The sequence below is a fragment of the Nomascus leucogenys genome, chromosome 21 (assembly GCF_006542625.1).
Source record: "Nomascus leucogenys isolate Asia chromosome 21, Asia_NLE_v1, whole genome shotgun sequence".
NCBI lineage: Eukaryota > Metazoa > Chordata > Mammalia > Primates > Hylobatidae > Nomascus > Nomascus leucogenys.
In genome coordinates, this window is record NC_044401.1 from 63,879,986 (window position 1) to 63,898,404 (window position 18,419).

The 18,419-nt window shown below is 37.3% G+C and overlaps 1 protein-coding gene across 3 annotated transcripts in view; it reads right to left on the reverse strand.

Annotated features, from left to right (window-relative positions):
* CNTN6 (contactin 6) overlaps positions 1-18,419 on the reverse strand; it is a 338,762-nt gene that overhangs the window by 77,706 nt on the left and 242,637 nt on the right. For all 3 annotated transcript variants that reach the window (XM_030802180.1, XM_030802181.1, XM_030802182.1), the window contains 3 exons: positions 17,709-17,845; positions 16,073-16,202; positions 13,701-13,851 (listed from right to left, as the gene is read on the reverse strand). In XM_030802180.1, coding sequence (XP_030658040.1) covers positions 13,701-13,851; positions 16,073-16,202; positions 17,709-17,845 — 418 coding nt within the window. The remainder of the gene's footprint in view (positions 1-13,700; positions 13,852-16,072; positions 16,203-17,708; positions 17,846-18,419) is intronic.

Below are 18,419 nucleotides of genomic sequence, written 5' to 3' on the forward strand. Positions count from 1 at the left end.
TAAGATGCTATTTATTTTGTGAAACTTCTTTGCTTTCTCCTATTTACCCTTGGTTGAAAGCCACAGGATGTCATTACCTGTCACAAAAATGGGAGAGGGACTACAGCAGTAATAGGCCAACGCAAGGCAGTAGGGTAAAACAGCATACACTGAGTTAGGAAGGCAGGATTTAAAGCCAGGCTTTATATCTTTAATGAACCGGAGCTTTTTCAGACCATGGCATCTGGGTGGTTCTACAGGCACTATGCGAAAGGTGAGTGCCCCAGACCAGTGGAGGTCAGTGGGGATAAAGAACGGAGAATTGGATGGCAAGAGGGGAAAATGAAAACAAGAATGACAGGGGCACACACAGGATTTTAGCTTGTTACATCTTCATGTGACACAGGCAAGACTATCAGATGGCTCTTGACATCTTCAACATGTATTCCCTTGGAAAGGCTCACCTTAACAACGCTCTCAGGAGTTGAGTATGAACAATTTAAAATTTTATTACAAAGAGGCAGCACAGAAGGGAGATTGTAATAAGCCTGGCATTATGCAGACTGTCATTCTTCCTTAAACATGGGAACATATGGTTCATTTGCCTATTTGATACTTATGCTACCTGATGTACTAAGCACTATCGTATTAAGTAGTTGGAGATACAAAATAAAATTAAGTTTATTTGCTTGTTCCATTAGGAAGCTCTGCAAAGAGGAGGAAGGGGTAGAGAAGCCTGCTTTGCAGTTGCTGCATAATGGTTAATGTTGCCTTGAAAAGGCATGTGCAACGGAGATATTAAGACTGAGCACTTGGGGGTAAAGGTGAAAACAAAAGGAACAGTAATAATTTAGAAGGTAGATATTGTAAAATATATAGAGAAGTGTCAGACAGGGAGGAAGAATCATATAGTTGGCTGTCTTGCATTCAGGCAGCCAGACTCCCATTAGCTGGTGCCTCCACAAGATAAGATGATTGGAAAAACCTCCAAGAAGAAAATGTAATGATAGCTAAATATTGGGCAATGGCTGTGTAACTAGAAGAACTGCTTTGTCCACATAACTTAGCAAAGAGAAGAATAAAAACAAACTAATTTTTTTTCTGTTCCTTTTCTGTGTCAGGCATTATGCTAACGGCTTTCAAACATGTCTTCCCAAGGGGACCCTTTTACCCATGAAGAAAAGAAAGATCCAGTGACTTGCTCAATAACTAGCACTTCTGTCTTGTCACAGGGAATTCCCTGGTCCTTTCTCTCATCTTTCTTTCTCTCTCATCTCCTTCTCTCTTACTTTGGCTTCCTTCTCCCACTTTCCACTTTCTCTACGATCTTTACACCTTCCTTGTGTAGTTTTCCCACAATGGAATACAGTGTCCAAGAGGAAGGTGTCTGGGCATTGTGGAACCAGGCAGGTGGAAGTGCAGTGGGTCTGCTCTAAATTTGAGGTTTGAAGGCAAAAATATTGAAGAAGCACCGCTTGTTCAATAATTGAATAAGACTCCAATTCACCTAATGGGTTCACTCTTTCCCACAAGGTACATGCATTTGCCAAATGCCCAGGGCCACACAGGTTTTAACAGTAGCATTATTGTAGGATAAATCACACAGAATCCATGATTTGATAACACCTGTCTGCAAATACATATATTTCAGGTTTGTAGGTAAAGGTAATGGAATTGGTTTCCAGAGAGTCCAGCTGTCCGCTCATTTCAATTCTGGGGAATATAATCACATTCTGAAACCAATTGCCAAGGGGTAGAATCTCTATAATTGAGTCAGCTGGATTCTCTGTAAATTTAAAAATCCCTTTGTATTTAACTTTTTGAGATTACTAGGGTAAAAATGATACGAATTTAGTCATATAATTGGTGACAACTGTGATCCTCAGAAATATATCTGAATATGAAAAAAATGTGCTTTAATGTTTTAAGATATGTAAAGTGCCTGGTACACCATCTAGCATACAGAAGGTGCTTAAAGTGGTTATCATCATTATTAATGAGAATTTTTCTGACATTTACCTGAATTTTATTTTATTTTATTTATTTAATTTTAAGAAATCTGGGCAAAGTGCAGTAGACATTTTTTTTTAAGGAAAATGAGAGAAAATGCTGTCAATTACCATAGATTCAGGTTTTTGTTTCTTTGTTTGTTTTTCTGAAACAGGGTCTGCCTCTGTTACCCAGGCTGGAGTGCAGCGGCACAATCATGGCTCACTGCAGCCTCAACATCCTGGGCTCAAGTTATTCACCCACCTCAACACCCCCTGCCACCCCCGTCCATTAGCTGGCACCACAGGGGCGTGCCACTATGTCCTATCCCATTTCATTTTTTTATTTTTTTGCAGAGACAAGGTCTCACTATGTTGCCCAGGCTGGTCTTGAACTCCTGAAGTCAAGCATTCCTTCTACCCTGGCCTCCCAAAGTGCTGGGATTACAGGCATGTGCCGCTGCACCCAGCCAGATTCAATTATATAATACTATTCTTCCAATAATAGGACAAAATTTCTTTTCTCCATCTCTTTGTTTTTATTGTTGATAGCTTGTATGTCCACTATGACCAAAGCATTGTATTTAATGCTGCCTGTCAGAGAACAACATTGAACTCTCTTTCCAGTGGGTTAACACTTCCTATTAAATTCAGGAGTTGATTCCTGAATAGGTAGCCAGCAGTCACTGGGCATAAGGGGACAAATCTAGGACTTTAATTTCTGTCAGTTCACTTGCTAAGTAGATCCACAAGGAAAAAAAGAAGTGATTAATCAAACTTAGCAGATGTGGAATTGATTCCCTCAGTTGCCTGAGAATGCCTTGCAGAGATAAACTTAATCTGTATTCATCCTGATTTTCCATGGTTGTTCCTTGGCTGCCAGAGGTAAGCCTGCACAACTGGGATATGCATACAAGTTACGATGACAGCAATAAATACATCCAATGTAGCAGTGTGTGTACAGCTCACCTGTCTTTCCAGACATAAAATTTGAGTCTCATATAACCTCATCAGACAGACAAGTACCATTTTCTCTAAAATGAACCAACTGAGAACCTGTGAAGTTAAAGGACTTGCTAGAAGTTATCAATTAAGAAGTAGAATTGGGACTTTAACCTAGATCTTTGACTTCAAATAACTTTAAAGAAAGAAAAACATTATCATAAGAAAGGGCAAGAAGAATGTTATATGTCACGTGGCTATCTGGCTTAACATTTTATCCCAAGCACCCAGTTAGGTTATAATAGGTGTTCAGCAAATATTTGCAGAATGAATGAAGAAATTAATAAATGAATAATCATATCATTGGTCTATTAATTATTAAAGTTTTTGGCTTAGCTGCAAAATCTCTAAAATTAGTTAAACAAACTAAATTTTAACTTTTATTAATTTAGCAACACAGAAAATATTTATTGAATGTGTGCTATATTCCAGGTTTGTGGTGGATGCTAGGCCTATAATTGTGAATTAAAGAATGGTGCTCAGTGCCTTCATGGAGCTTACAGCCTAGCTGATAGGGCTCTCTGTAAACTCTGAATCCAACCAAGCAAATCATTTTAGCTGTTTTGACAGTTCACAGCAATTGCCATGTTTGGCTCAGTCACTTGGTCACCCAAGCAAATCATTAAAACATATATAAAGTTAAAACTAAGATAGAACTTTCAATTTCAACCTCCTGGGCTAAGGTTTTCTATTGATTTCTAAAATGTAATCTCTGTGCAAGCAGACACTACATGAATATAGTATATAATATTTCCTAAAGTTGTTTTCCTATTATTTCATCTTAAGATAAATCCAGGAAACAGTGGCCTCAAAAAAAAAAAAAAATGAGTCTAGCATTTCTACTCAAGTCATGCCACTTATCAGTGATAGATCTGAGACCACAACCCCTGTTTTCTAATTCCCAATACTTCCTGGTTTCTCCTGCAGGAATATGCCTTTTGCTTCTCTTCAATATAAGTGCTATTTCTAAACCACTGGTGGGTCTAAAAAGAATGAGACAGATGTTGCATGACCATTCATTCCTAGCAGGAAACCAGGCAGTCTTTGGACTCTGTAATGCCATCTACCTAGTTTTGGTTCCAGAAATACTTTTCTTCTCTGACAGGCTGCTATAAATATAGATCCTTGCTTTAGGAAGAGAACTCTTAAAACAGCCAAGACTTCAATTATGGCACATAGGCTAATAAGAAACATGTTCACTGTATTGAGAAATGTTACTTAATCTGAATTATCAACACATCAAATTACATTGAATCATGTGACAATAGCCTTTCAAAAACTGAAGAGCTGAGTGGGTTCTCCATTATCCATAGAGAGGAAAAGACGTGAATACAGAGATGGAAGACTTGGCACCAAGTCTAAGCTTCTTCACTTACTGGCTGTGTGATGGACGCTGTTTCAATTTATGTAAGACTAGAAGAAATTGTCAAAATATATATACTGCCACCATTTTTGATAAGTTAGAAATTCAGTCTGATTACTTTGAATAGGTTTCTTTAGAGCCCTTTCAACCATCTCTAGGTAGTTATACTTTATTGGCTGCAAGAGTTAGTGACAATGAAATTTCAAAGTAGACAGTACTATATAGAAGTTTTATAACAGAAACTAAAAATGTACATTTCCTCACATAGGTATTTCCAAGGTCAAGAACTAGAAACTATTTCTACTTGGAATCACTGTAAAATTTTGAACTTTTATTCTATATCTGACTCTTTTATTCTTCATACATATAAAACTGTGTCATGTTTTAACAGAGGTATGAGATGGTAGAAGTGATATATATATTGCTATTTGAGTGAAATAATTGGTCTGGTGTGGCATTAAAAAATGTGTACTGGGGTCAGTGTTCTGTGTTTGAGTTTAGGATCCGACACTGTAAATTCAGAAAATGGGCTATATTATCTCTAGTGCTCCTTTCAAATATAGCATTGAACAGTGTATGTACACATGCAATAACCCCTGCATTTGTAATCAAATCTAAAAATAAATTGCCCAGTCAACCTTTATGTGCAATACTCTGTCCCTGGTTCCTAATACATTTAATTTCGTTTGCTTTGGAAATAGGATGCCAATTCCTAAATACCCATCTACCCACACCCCACCCACACAAATACACACATACATACTCAATCAAATGAACTTTTTTATGTATTCAAATGTAAGAAAACATATTTTGTGAAATTAACTGCTATTTTAATATTGTCTTCTCCAAAGCTTTCGTTAATATTGTCTTCTTAAAGCCATGACAATTTGAAAGCTAAATGTAGCTACTTTGCTAGGATTTAGGATCTGTTCTGTCAACACTCTTCTGAAAAAGAAGAGGGGGTTCTGATTAGGGAAAAAAGAATTTGGCTACCATGTAATGGTTGAGACCAAAGGTGTAGAAGAAATAATCAACCTTGGGCCTGAACAGGCTTGAAGAAACCATTTGACTTTCTCTCCTCTTTTAGAAAAATGAAGTACTTCTAACTCACTTTACATATGAAGATCTATAGAAGACAAATGACTTTCCCAAAGTCATGCCCTCAACAGGGTGGGGGCTGAAATCTTTTTACTATATCACACCACATCTATAGTAAAGAGCAGTGACCCTTCTTGCCCTTCCTGCTTCCTCTCTCTTTTTCTTTCTTGCCCCCTCTTTGCCTTCCTCCCTTCCCTCCCTCCTTCATTCCTTGCTCGCCCCTTCCTTCCTTCCTTCCTTCCCTCCTTCCTTTCTTTCTCTCTTTCTTTCTTTTTTATCACTACTGTAATTTTTTACCTCAGTCTGTTTGGAAGTCCCATGATAAGACTATAAAAAAGGCAATAGGCCAACACAAACAGAAGCATAGATGCTGTATTTCTCAACAAACAGCTTGAAGCCATGCACTTAATAAAGCCAGTCAGATCAGATGGCAACAGAAGAAGGGACAGGCTAGAAAGTGTGCAGGGACATAGATTCATGGAGTTGACTGTGTGACCTTTTGAAAATTACTGCTCAGTGCCTAACTGGGAGGAACTCCCCCCACCCAGGAGGGACAGACACCTCACTTGGCTGGGTACTCCTCTGAGACAAAACTTCCAGAGGAACTATCAGACAGCTGAATTTGTGGTCTCACGAAAATCTGCAGTTCTGCAGCCACCGCTGCTGACACCCAGCCAAACAGGGTCTGGAGTGGACCTCTAGTAAACTCCAACAGACCTGCAGCTGAGGGTCCTGTCTGGTAGAAGGAAAACTAACAAACAGAAAGGACATCCACACCAAAAACCCATCTGTACATCACCATCATCAAAGACCAAAAGTAGATAAAACCGCAAAGATGGGGAAGAAACAGAGCAGAAAAACTGGAAACTCTAAAAAGCAGAGCACCTCTCCTCCTCCAAAGGAACGCAGTTCCTCACCAGCAACGGAACAAAGCTGGACGGAGGATGACTTTGACGAGTTGAGAGAAGAAGGCTTCAGACGATCAAACTACTCTGAGCTACGGGAGGAAATTCAAAACAATAGCAAAGAAGTTAAAAACTTGGAAAAAAAATTAGAAGAATGGATAACTAGAATAACCAATGGAGAGAAGGGCTTAAAGGACCTGATGGAGCTGAAAGCCAAGTTTCGAGAACTACGCGAAGATTGCAGAAGCCTCAGTAGCAGATGCGATCAACTGGAAGAAAGGGTATCGCTGATGGAAGATGAAATGAACGAAATGAAGAGAGAAGGGAAGTTTAGAGAAAAAAGAATAAAAAGAAATGAACAAAGCCTCCAAGAAATTTGGGACTATGTGAAAAGACCAAACCTACGTCTGATTGGTGTACCTGAAAATGACAGGGAGAATGGAACCAAGTTGGAAAACACGCTGCAAGATATTATCCAGGAGAACTTCCCCAATCTAGCAAGGCAGGCCAACATTCAGATTCAGGAAATACAGAGAATGCCACAAAGATACTCCTCGAGAAGAGCAACTCCAAGACACATAATTGTCAGAGTCACCAAAGTTGAAATGAAGGAAAAAATGTTAAGGGCAGCCAGAGAGAAAGGTCGGGTTTCCCACAAAGGGAAGCCCATCAGACTAACAGCTGATCTCTCAGCAGAAACTCTACAAGCCAGAAGAGAGTGGGGGCCGATATTCAACATTCTTAAAGAAAAGAATTTTCAACCCAGAATTTCATATCCAGCCAAACTAAGCTTCATAAGTGAGGGAGAAATAAAATACTTTACAGACAAGCAAATGCTGAGTGAGTTTGTCACCACCAGGCCGGCCCTAGAAGAGCTCCTGAAGGAAGCACGAAACATGCAAAGGAACAACCGGTACCAGCCACTGTAAAAACATGCCAAATTGTAAAGACCATCGAGGCTAGGAAGAAACTGCATCAACTAACGAGCAAAATAAACAACTAACATCATAATGACAGGATCAGATTCACACATAACAATATTAACGTTTAATGTAAATGGGCTAAATGCTCCAATTAAAAGACACAGACTGGCAAACTGGATAAGGAGTCAGGACCCATCACTGTGCTGTATTCAGGAAACCCATCTCACATGCAGAGACACAAAATAAAGGGATGGAGGAAGATCTATCAAGCAAATGGAACACAAAAAAAGGCAGGGGTTGCAATCCTAGTCTCTGATAAAATAGACTTTAAACCAACAAAGATCAAAAGAGACAAAGAAGGGCATTACATAATGGTAAAGGGATCAATTCAACAAGAAGAGCTAACTATCCTAAATATATATGCACCCAATACAGGAGCACCCAGATTCATAAAGCAAGTCCTGAGTGACCTATAAAGGGACTTAAACTCCCATACAATAATAATGGGAGATTTTAAAACCCCACTGTCAACATTAGACAGATCAATGAGACAGAAAGTTAACAAAGATATCCAGGAATTGAATTCAGCTCTGCACAAGGTGGACCTCACAGACATCTACAGAACTCTCCACCCCAAATCAACAGAATATACATTTTTTTCAGCACCACACCACACCTATTCCAAAATTGACCACATAGTTGGAAGTAAAGCTCTCCTCAGCAAATGTAAAAGAACAGAAATTATAACAAACTGTCTCTCAGACCACAGTGCAATCAAACTAGAACTCAGGATTAAGAAACTCACTCAAAACCACTCAACTACACGGAAACTGGACAACCTGCTCCTGAATGACTATTGGGTACGTAATGAAATGAAGGCAGAAATAAAGATGTTCTTTGAAACCAACGAGAACAAAGACACAACATACCAGAATCTCTGGGACACGTTCAAAGCAGTGTGTAGAGGGAAATTTATAGCATTAAATGCCCACAAGAGAAAGCAGGAAAGATCCAAAATTGACGCCCTAACATCACAATTAAAAGAACTAGAAAAGCAAGAGCAAACACATTCAAAAGCTAGCAGAAGGCTAGAAATAACTAAAATCAGAGCAGAACTGAAGGAAATAGAGACACGAAAAACCCTTCAAAAAAATTAATGAATCCAGGAGCTGGTTTTTTGAAAAGATCAACAAAATTGATAGACCGCTAGCAAGACTAATAAAGAAGAAAAGAGAGAAGAATCAAATAGATGCAATAAAAAATGAAAAAGGGGATATCAGCACTGATCCCACAGAAATACAATCTACCATCAGAGAATACTACAAACACCTCTATGCAAATAAACTAGAAAGTCTAGAAGAAATGGATAAATTCCTCGACAAATACACCCTCCCAAGACTAAACCAGGAAGAAGTTGAATCTCTGAATAGACCAATAACAGGTTCTGAAATTGTGGCAAGAATCAATAGCTTACCAACCAAAAAGAGTCCAGGACCTGATGGATTCACAGCGAATTCTACCAGAGGTACAAGGAGGAACTGGTACCATTCCTTCTGAAACTATTCCAATCGATAGAAAAAGAGGGAATCCTCCCTAACACATTTTATGAAGCCAGCATCGTCCTGATACCAAAGCCTGGCAGAGACATAACCAAAAAAGAGAATTTCAGACCAATATCCTTGACGAACATTGATGCAAAAATCCTCAATAAAATACTGGCAAACTGAATCCAGCAGCACATCAAAAAGCTTATCCACCACAATCAAGTGGGCTTCATCCCTGGGATGCAAGGCTGGTTCAACATACGCAAATCAATAAATGTAATCCAGCATATAAACAGAACCAAAGACAAAAACCACATGATTATCTCAATAGATGCAGAAAAGGCCTTTGACAAAATTCAACAACCCTTCATGCTAAAAACTCTCAATAAATTAGGTATTGATGGGACATATCTCAAAATAATAAGAGCTATCTATGACAAACCCACAGCCAATATCATACTGAATGGGCAAAAACTGGAAGCATTCCCTCTGAAAACTGGCACAAGACAGGGATGCCCTCTCTCACCACTCCTATTCAACATAGTGCTGGAAGTTCTGGCCAGAGCAATCAGGCAGGAGAAGGAAATAAAGGTATTCAATTAGGAAAAGAGGAAGTCAAATTGTCCCTGTTTGCAGATGACATGATTGTATATCTAGAAAACCCCATTGTCTCAGCCCAAAATCTCCTTAAGCTGATTAGCAACTTCAGCAAAGTCTCAGGATACAAAATCAATGTACAAAAATCACAAGCATTCTTGTACACCAATCACAGACAAACAGAGAGCCAAATCATGAGTGAACTCCCATTCACAATTGCTTCAAAGAGAATAAAATACCTAGGAATCCAACTTACAAGGGATGCGCAGGACCTCTTCAAGTAGAACTACAAACCACTGCTCAATGAAATAAAAGAGGATACAAACAAATGGAAGAACATTCCATGCTCATGGGTGGGAAGAATCAATATCGTGAAAATGGCCATACTCCCCAAGGTAATTTATAGATTCAATGCCATCCCCATCAAGCTACCAATGACTTTCTTCACAGAATTGGAAAAAACTACTTTAAAGTTCATATGGGACCAAAAAAGAGCCCGCATCGCCAAGTCAATCCTAAGCCAAAAGAACAAAGCTGGAGGCATCACGCTACCTGACTTCAAACTATACTACAAGGCTACAGTAACCAAAACAGCATGGTACTGGTACCACAACAGAGACATAGATCAATGGAACAGAACAGAGCCCTCAGAAATAATGCCGCATATCTACAACTATCTGATCTTTGACAAACCTGACAAAAACAAGAAATAGGGAAAGGATTCCCTATGTAATAAATGGTGCTGGGAAAACTGGTTAGCCATATGTAGGAAGCTGAACCTGGATCCTTTCCTTACACCTTATACAAAAATTAATTCAAGATGGATTAAAGACTTACATGTTAGACCTAAAACCATTAAAATCCTACAAGAAAACCTAGGCAATACCATTCAGGACAGAGGCGTGGGCAAGGACTTCATGTCTAAAACACCAAAAGCAATGGCAACAAAAGCCAAAATTGACAAATGGGATCTAATTAAACTAAAGAGCTTCTGCACAGCAAAAGAAACTACCATCAGAGTGAACAGGCAACCTACAGAATGGGAGAAAAGTTTTGCAACCTACTCATCTGACAAAGGGCTAATATCCAGAATCTACAATGAACTCAAACAAATTTACAAGAAAAAAACAAACAACCCCATCAAAAAGTGGGCAAAGGACATGAACAGACACTTCTCACAAGAAGACATTCATGCAGCCAAAAAAGACATGAAGAAATGCTCATCATCACTGGCCATCAGAGAAATGCAAATCAAAACCACAGTGAGATACCATCTCACACCAGTTAGAATGGCCATCATTAAAAAGTCAGGAAACAACAGGTGCTGGAGAGGATGTGGAGAAATAGGAACACTTTTACACTGTTGGTGGGACTGTAAACTAGTTCAACCATTGTGGAAGTCAGTGTGGCGATTCCTCAGGGATCTAGAACTAGAAATACCATTTGACCCAGCCATCCCATTACTGGGTATATACCCAAAGGACTATAAATCATGCTGCTATAAAGACACATGCACACGTATGTTTATTGCGGCACTATTCACAGTAGCAAAGAGTTGGAACCAACCCAAATGTCCAACAACGATAGACTGGATTAAGAAAATGTGGCACATATACACCATGGAATACCATGCAGCCATAAAAAATGATGAGTTCATGTCCTTTGTAGGGACATGGATGAAACTGGTAACCATCATTCTCAGTAAACTATCGCAAGGACAAAAAACCAAACACTGCATGTTCTCACTCATAGATGGGAATTGAACAATGAGAACTCATGGACACAGGAAGGGGAACATCACACTCCGGGGACTGTTGTGTGGTTGGGGGAGGGGGGAGGGACAGCATTAGGAGATATACCTAATGCTAAATGACGAGTTAATGGGTGCAGGAAATCAACATGGCACATGGATACATATGTAACAAACCTGCACATTGTGCACATGTACCCTAACACCTAAAGTATAATAAAAAAAATAAAAATTTTAAAAAAAATTTACTGCTCAGTGTAATCTCTACCAGGTGGAGATGTAGTGACTGTAATTACTACATTCTGCTAGAGCTCAATTATTTTCAACTTTTAAGAATGCACAGTCAGGAGATAATTTGTTTGTTTGTATGTATGTTTTCTTTTGTTAAGACCTGCAGTGAAACCCTAAAGCAATGAAAAGATAGAATGAAAGAATAATGTATAAATAGAACTCACAGGGTTCATTCCCTTAATCACAGAGAGACAATGCTGAACTGATATGACTATTAGTAACTGTGGTGAGGCTAAAATGATCCAAAATTTATTCTATATGGGGCAAAATAAAATAAAACAAAAACCTGAAAAGTTGTTTTAAAAAGCAGTTTTCCTCGTGGTTTTTTTTTTCTTATCTTAGTTTTTTTTTTTTTTTCTCATTATCTTAGCTTTACTCAAATTCTCCTCTTCCTTTTCTTTCTCATTCCCACATACTTCGTGTTTGGACCTTTAAAGGTTGTGAAAGGTAAATGCCATCATTCTGCTCTTTGGGTGAGTTACTTCATTAAATAAGGCACAGTTAATCAATTTGTCCAGACCCTCAGTACAAGGAGCTGTGTTTGATACTGCAGGATCTCTTATGTTTTTCTCTTCCACAACAGTGTATTCAAACCTTGATTCGATTTTAGGAATGAATGAGGAAACATTTAAAAAGAATTCACATCTAAATTTGTTGGGAGCAAATCTCCCAGGCAATGCACACAGAAGAAGAGACCCAACCTGAGTCAGGACAACAGGTTTCCTTTCATCTTTTCTTTCACCTTAGTTCTGAAGCACCTGTTCTTATGTCTTGAGGGATTTCCCCAAGAACAGCCTTTCTGTAAAGCTGGCAATGACTTACATATTCACCCTTTTTGATTCATTCTTTTATTCCACAGCTATTTATTAAGTTTTGGTTCTGTGCCAAGGCACAGGACATACAAAGATGAATGTGACATAATTCCTGTCCTGGGAAAAGCTTTAGTCCAGGGATGTAAAGAAATGCAGAGAATAAGGAAAGAAAGAATGCCCTAGAATGGGGCTCTCTGATGTACATCTCGTTGTGTAAATGGAAAGGATCTTCAAGGCAGCAGTTATAACCACAAAGGGACTCTACACAAACCACAAGAGACCCCTGCTTTTGTTTGTTTTATCCTATCTTTTTTTCCTCGGGCACAAATGATTCTTGGGATTAGAAGTGATAAAATGATGTCCCTGCATTCAGGCTATGGCCACTTTTTTCTGGCATGGGAGATTCAATACCAGAATGCAGATTTCCAGCTTTCTCTGAAACATTGGAAGTTCTACAAACCTAGTTCTCATTTCCCGCAAGAAAACCAGTTGACAGAATTTGGAGTTGTGACTATCGCTTTTAGGTATGGAACTCACTTTCTAGTCCATTACAGTCATTTCTTCCAAGACTAACAATTGTCATTTTTTAACACACTTCAGTTGTCCTTTCTTTCACCTGGCCTTTCACCTGCCCATCCTGGTATGCATACAAGTCATGGAACATATGATGCCGAAGAAGAGCTCATTGAACTAAAGGGACTATTTTCATATCTTTAGCACAATGGCTCGTTCACATTAGGATTTAATTGCATATCTGATTATATAGTAACACATGTGAGTCATTAAAAGGGAGCAGCATCTGTGGTCTAGTCACCTCATGTATACAAGGCTCTACAGTACAGTAGAATAAAAGATATTACAAGTAGAGAAAAACACCTGTTTTTTTTGTTTTGTTTTTTTTCTGTCAAACTCTCCTAGAAAACATGCCAGTGCTGACCTAGGGTTTCTCAACTGCATCCATTATGGAAGGAAACCTCTCTTCCTTCTCTATAGGAACCTCTCTACGTTTCTTCATGTGGTGAATTCATTTTGTCATGGGGTGAACACCTGTGTGACTATTTAAAAACCACAACACCAGGTGTGTGCCAATGAGTGTCTCTCTCCTTTGTGAAATGTTCTTCGCACTGATTTCTCAGCAGGCTGGTTCAGGAAAGAGCCTTCAAACTAAATGTAGAAAAAGGTCTTAAAAGATTTTTAAAAATCTATCTATTACAAGTGCATGCACTGAAAATATGGCAGTTAACTTATACAAACAGGTATTCATTTTATAAGATCCTTTTGTTTTTTACTATTTAACTATGATAAGAAGAATGCTGGCATCTCTAGGTATGCCAATGAAAGTTTATCATAAAAGGGGAAATTTTGAAAGGCCTACTAAAATCTAAAAATTTGGAAGATGTTATATTACAAACACTTAAAAATATTTTTAAAAATAAAGACTTGTTTACCTTTTGCTTTGTCTAAGGGTCTCCGTTCCTCTTTTCCAAGAGATAGCTGCCCTGGGAAAAGCATTTGGTTTGCATTCGATAACAATATCCCCACCAACTTGAACAAAAGACTTTTTTTTAACTGGACTTTTGGAGAAATCTGGAGCTGAGGCTAAAAACAAAATTAAAAACAAAATTGTTTCATTACTCAGTTAACATGTAGTGTGACTCCAGGGGTGACTTGCTATGCTAGACAGAATCTAATATTTATAGCTGTAACCTCTTTTCAAGTTACTTTGCTCAAGGTGTTCTCGGACCAAATACTCACTTAACATTTTAGAGTTTATGTTTTGTTTGTAAAATGAAGATGACAATAGATATTAACTTAGGAAGTTAGTGTGGAGATTAAATGACATAACAGTTGCAGGGGACTATAGTATAGTGCCTGGCACAAAGTGTAGGCTCAATAAATGCAACTTATCTTTGTTTTGTTGGTGGTCATTGCAATAATAAAAGCAAGTGGTAGGGAGGAGGCAAGTTAGACAAAGTCACTTTTCTGATAGCATTTACAACAAAGAGGATGAAGATGGTTTCATAAGAGGCTGAAGAAGGAATTTTAATTCTGACCAGGAAAGTCTATTCCAGCCAAAACAATGATCATATATGTCATATACATACATATGATAAATCAGAAACACAAGCACATACACATATATATGTATACACATACATGTGTACCTATATATATGTATACACATACATGTATACCCATATATATACACATATATACACATAAATGTATATATGTGTATTTCTGATTTATTGTATATGTATATAAGTAATGGAACATATGATGTTGAAGAAACACACATATACATATATACACATATATACATATATATGTGATTTATATATGTATATATATCAATCTGATTTATTTCAGTGGTATTTTATGATTAGCAACTGAAATAAATCAGAAATATTTTATTGCTATTAGCAATAAAATACTATTGAAATAAATCAGAAATGCTGTATCACTATGTCGGTTTTTTCCCCACTAAATATATGTTGAACAAATGCCAGTTCATAAGGACTAGAAATTATTAGGCTATCAGGGTGCATCTAAATCTTTCCAACTTCGTGAATGTTGGAATCCATGTGTCCAATCTCCATTTCTAATCTAAAGCTTAAGTGAACTGAAGTTGTTTCGGATATGCCATGCTTTCTTGCTTCTGGGGTTTTCAGATGTTGCTTCTCTACCCTTCACCTTACTGATGCATGTTTTTTTTTTCTAATCTTAGATTAAAGGGAATGTCCTCAATTTAGGTTATGTTCAACTTGTCATGTGCAATGATAGCAACTCCTCAATTCTTAGCCATAAGAATTGCCATATTTTAAATCTGACACATTTTTCTCCTTGAAATTATAGGCTGAGTGAAGATAAAGATCACTTCATTTTGATATGGCTCAGTACATAATAAATGTTCAATCAAACAGTAGTGACAGAATGAGCAAATGAATGAGTACTCATCACCCATAAGCTCATAAAACTTTGTGTCTTGTTGTTTGATCCTTCCTCTCTTTTATCTCCTCTGTTCTTCCTACCACTAAGAAACCCTTGGGTTGAAAATTATCAATGAGTCATTTATTGTGGCAGACACCACTGGTTGGATTTCCCAAAATATCATTCTCAAATTGCTTTAATCTCAGCACTTTCCACTATAAGGACTTATTTTTCTATCTCCTCTTGATGTCTGGATGGTCATGTGACAGAACTGTAGTTAATGACATAAAAAAGTTTGCTGTGGAAGCTAAGGGAAATTCTGCTTTTCTAATAAAAGAGATAAATGTGATTAGTTCTGTAACCTCTCTCTTCTTTTGCCTTGAGCATAGACTTGATTTCTATAACTAGAGCAGCCATCTTGAAACCATGAGGCTTTGATCCTGAAGGGAAGGTGTAAAGAATAACATTATCAAGTTGAGGTGCCATACCTGGCAGTCAATGCCCCTCTTGTTAAAAGATAAAATAAATTACTGTTTCTTTTAGTCACTGTGAATTGTGATTTTTTTATTACTTTTTAATTTGCAGCTGAAAATATTCCTAATAGATATTCTTTGAGTTATACTCAAAAATTCATGCTAGAATCAGCTTTGGAAGAGCTTCCTCTGGTTTGGATGCACCCAGTGGTGGGTTTTTTTCTCAAGCCCCAGTGCATTGCCCAAGCAGAATAATAATTAACACCTTGAATTTTGTAAAAACCTAATTTAGACATTTCCCATTATTTGATGGGACAGCAATTTCTAATTTACAAAAAAATTGGGTTGGGATTATGTATAATTACAGCTTGTTAAAATGTCATTTTGAATTTGTTGGTTGTAAATAAATGACTTACCTAAAACTCTCAATTCAGCATTTGCATAAATTATCTGATATTTGTTTTCTGCAGCACATTGGTAGACACCAGAATCTGACACATTCAGCATCGTTATGATGAGTGTCCCATTTTCTATTTGAATTCTCTCCTAATAAAGGAAAAGGCATATAAAGATGCTAGTATGTTAATGTAGCATTCTCTTAACCAGAATATGTTATTAAACAACATTTGTGTATATCTATGAGATCTGATAATTTGGTGTATTAATACGCTACTAGATACCGAGCAGCATTTTTAAGTTTAAAAAACGAAAATATGTTTAGGATAATTTTAGTGGTTACTAGTGTGTTTTATGTTATCTCATTTCTTTGACAATTGACATACTTTGCGTAAAATGTATGTTAACTTTCTGTTACTTGGTATACATAATAATTTGGAATACTCCACCATCCTAATTTTTCCAGAAAACATGGTTAACAATAATGTTAGATATGTATATCATGACTAGAACATTGCCTTGGCTTTCCATTTTCCAAAAGTTTCAAAAACATTTGAAATGTGATAATGGGATGATTTTCTAATTGAGTCCTGAGTTGGAGTAGCTAAATCCTTCCTTTCTACAAATTGCTATAAAGTGTGCCTAAACAGCCAAAATCTGTTACAGAACCCCATTTGGGGTATAGAAATACAATTTTGAGTGCACATAATGACATAATTAATAGTACAAATGCAACTTAAGACTAAATATTTCAAGGTATGTATTACCATCCTCTAAGGAAAAGGAAAATAGGCTGGAGGAAACAGAATGCTATATGCAAAAGGCATGCAGGGAGAAAATTTCACTGATGCTGAAACAAAGAACAGCATTATATTCAGCTTCCAAACAACAGATGTTCTTTGTGTCTCTGGCTATGCCTACATGTGCAAAGTAAAATGGAGAATTAACACAATGATCTGGATAATTTAATAGGTATAAAACAGCTCTTTCATTTTCTAGGTTTTGTAGAAGAAAGTATGCTTTGAATTGAGAAATGTGGATAACTGCCTTAGTTATTTACTTTCCTAGGGGCTTAAAGACAGTCGTTAGTGTTCATAAAAGCAAAATACTGGGTAGTGACTAAGAGATTGGGTCCTGATATCAGACCAAAATGAAAGTTTAAAATGCTAATTCTAACATTTACTAGCTGCTGTGTGACCTTAAACAAGTAGTCTAACCTCTTTGAAACTCGTTTTCTTCATTTACGTAAAAGAATAATAATTGTATCTCTCTCATAATGTTTTCATGAGGATGCAATAAGGTAATGCACAGAAAAATATTTAACACAGGGCTTGGCTCATATGAGAGTTTAATAAGTGTTGTCTGTGTCGATGATGAAGGTGATGATGATGATGATATTTAAATGTGAATCTATTACTGACTAACTGTGTGATTTTGTGAAAGTTATTTGTCTTGTCTACACTTATTTTTCTCTTTTGAAAGATGGGTTACTTTGCAAGTTTATTTAAAGATTAAATAAATCAGTGGATGCATCCTTTCCTGGAACATACTAAAGACTCCATTAACATTAGCTGTTTCTGTTAGTTACCAGTACTGTTAGTAACAAAATTTACCTAGTAGAGTAGGTAAACTTTTAATATCGACATAGTTGCTTACCTCTGGGTTGAGTCGTTCACCATTTTTTAACCATGTGTACCAAGGGTTTGGCTTTCCACTAGCTTTACATTCCCAGAGCAAGTTGTCATAGATAGAGAGGTATGTATTTTGGATTTTCTGTTCCCATTCTGGAGGAGCTGTTTCAAAAAGGCAAGTGCAACTGTTTGGTAAGGCAATTATCCAAGACATTATGCTACATTACAAGGGCTGTAGAGATGAGAAGGACAAGGCTAACTGGGGCCAGTTGGATTGCACACACATGATTTGAGGGAGGGGAAATGCAGGAGCTTCAATGTCGGTTGACAGAAATCCTGTTGGAAATATGATTGGGCATTTGGCTCAAGTTAAATGTTTGTCATCTGTCATTTTGCTGCACCTGTATAACAACTTGGGAGCTGTGGGAAAAGGGCAAAATGTAGAACAGGGCCAAGGAATAAATCCGTGCTAAATATTAGAACATAGGTCAAGTTAGAAAATGTATATCAAATCTGAACCTGTGTAATAAATCTGAAAGTTCACTGATTACATTTGTTCTAAACTAAAAGTAATAAATCTGTATCTATTTCAGACAAAATTGCAGCTCAATACCTTGAAGCATAAATCAAACATGAGCCTCCTTGCATTTTGGTAGAAAGATAATCCAGTATTCTTTTTTCCTAGATAAAACTCTTGACAAGGAATGGTGAACGTTTGGAGTTTTATACAGGTTCA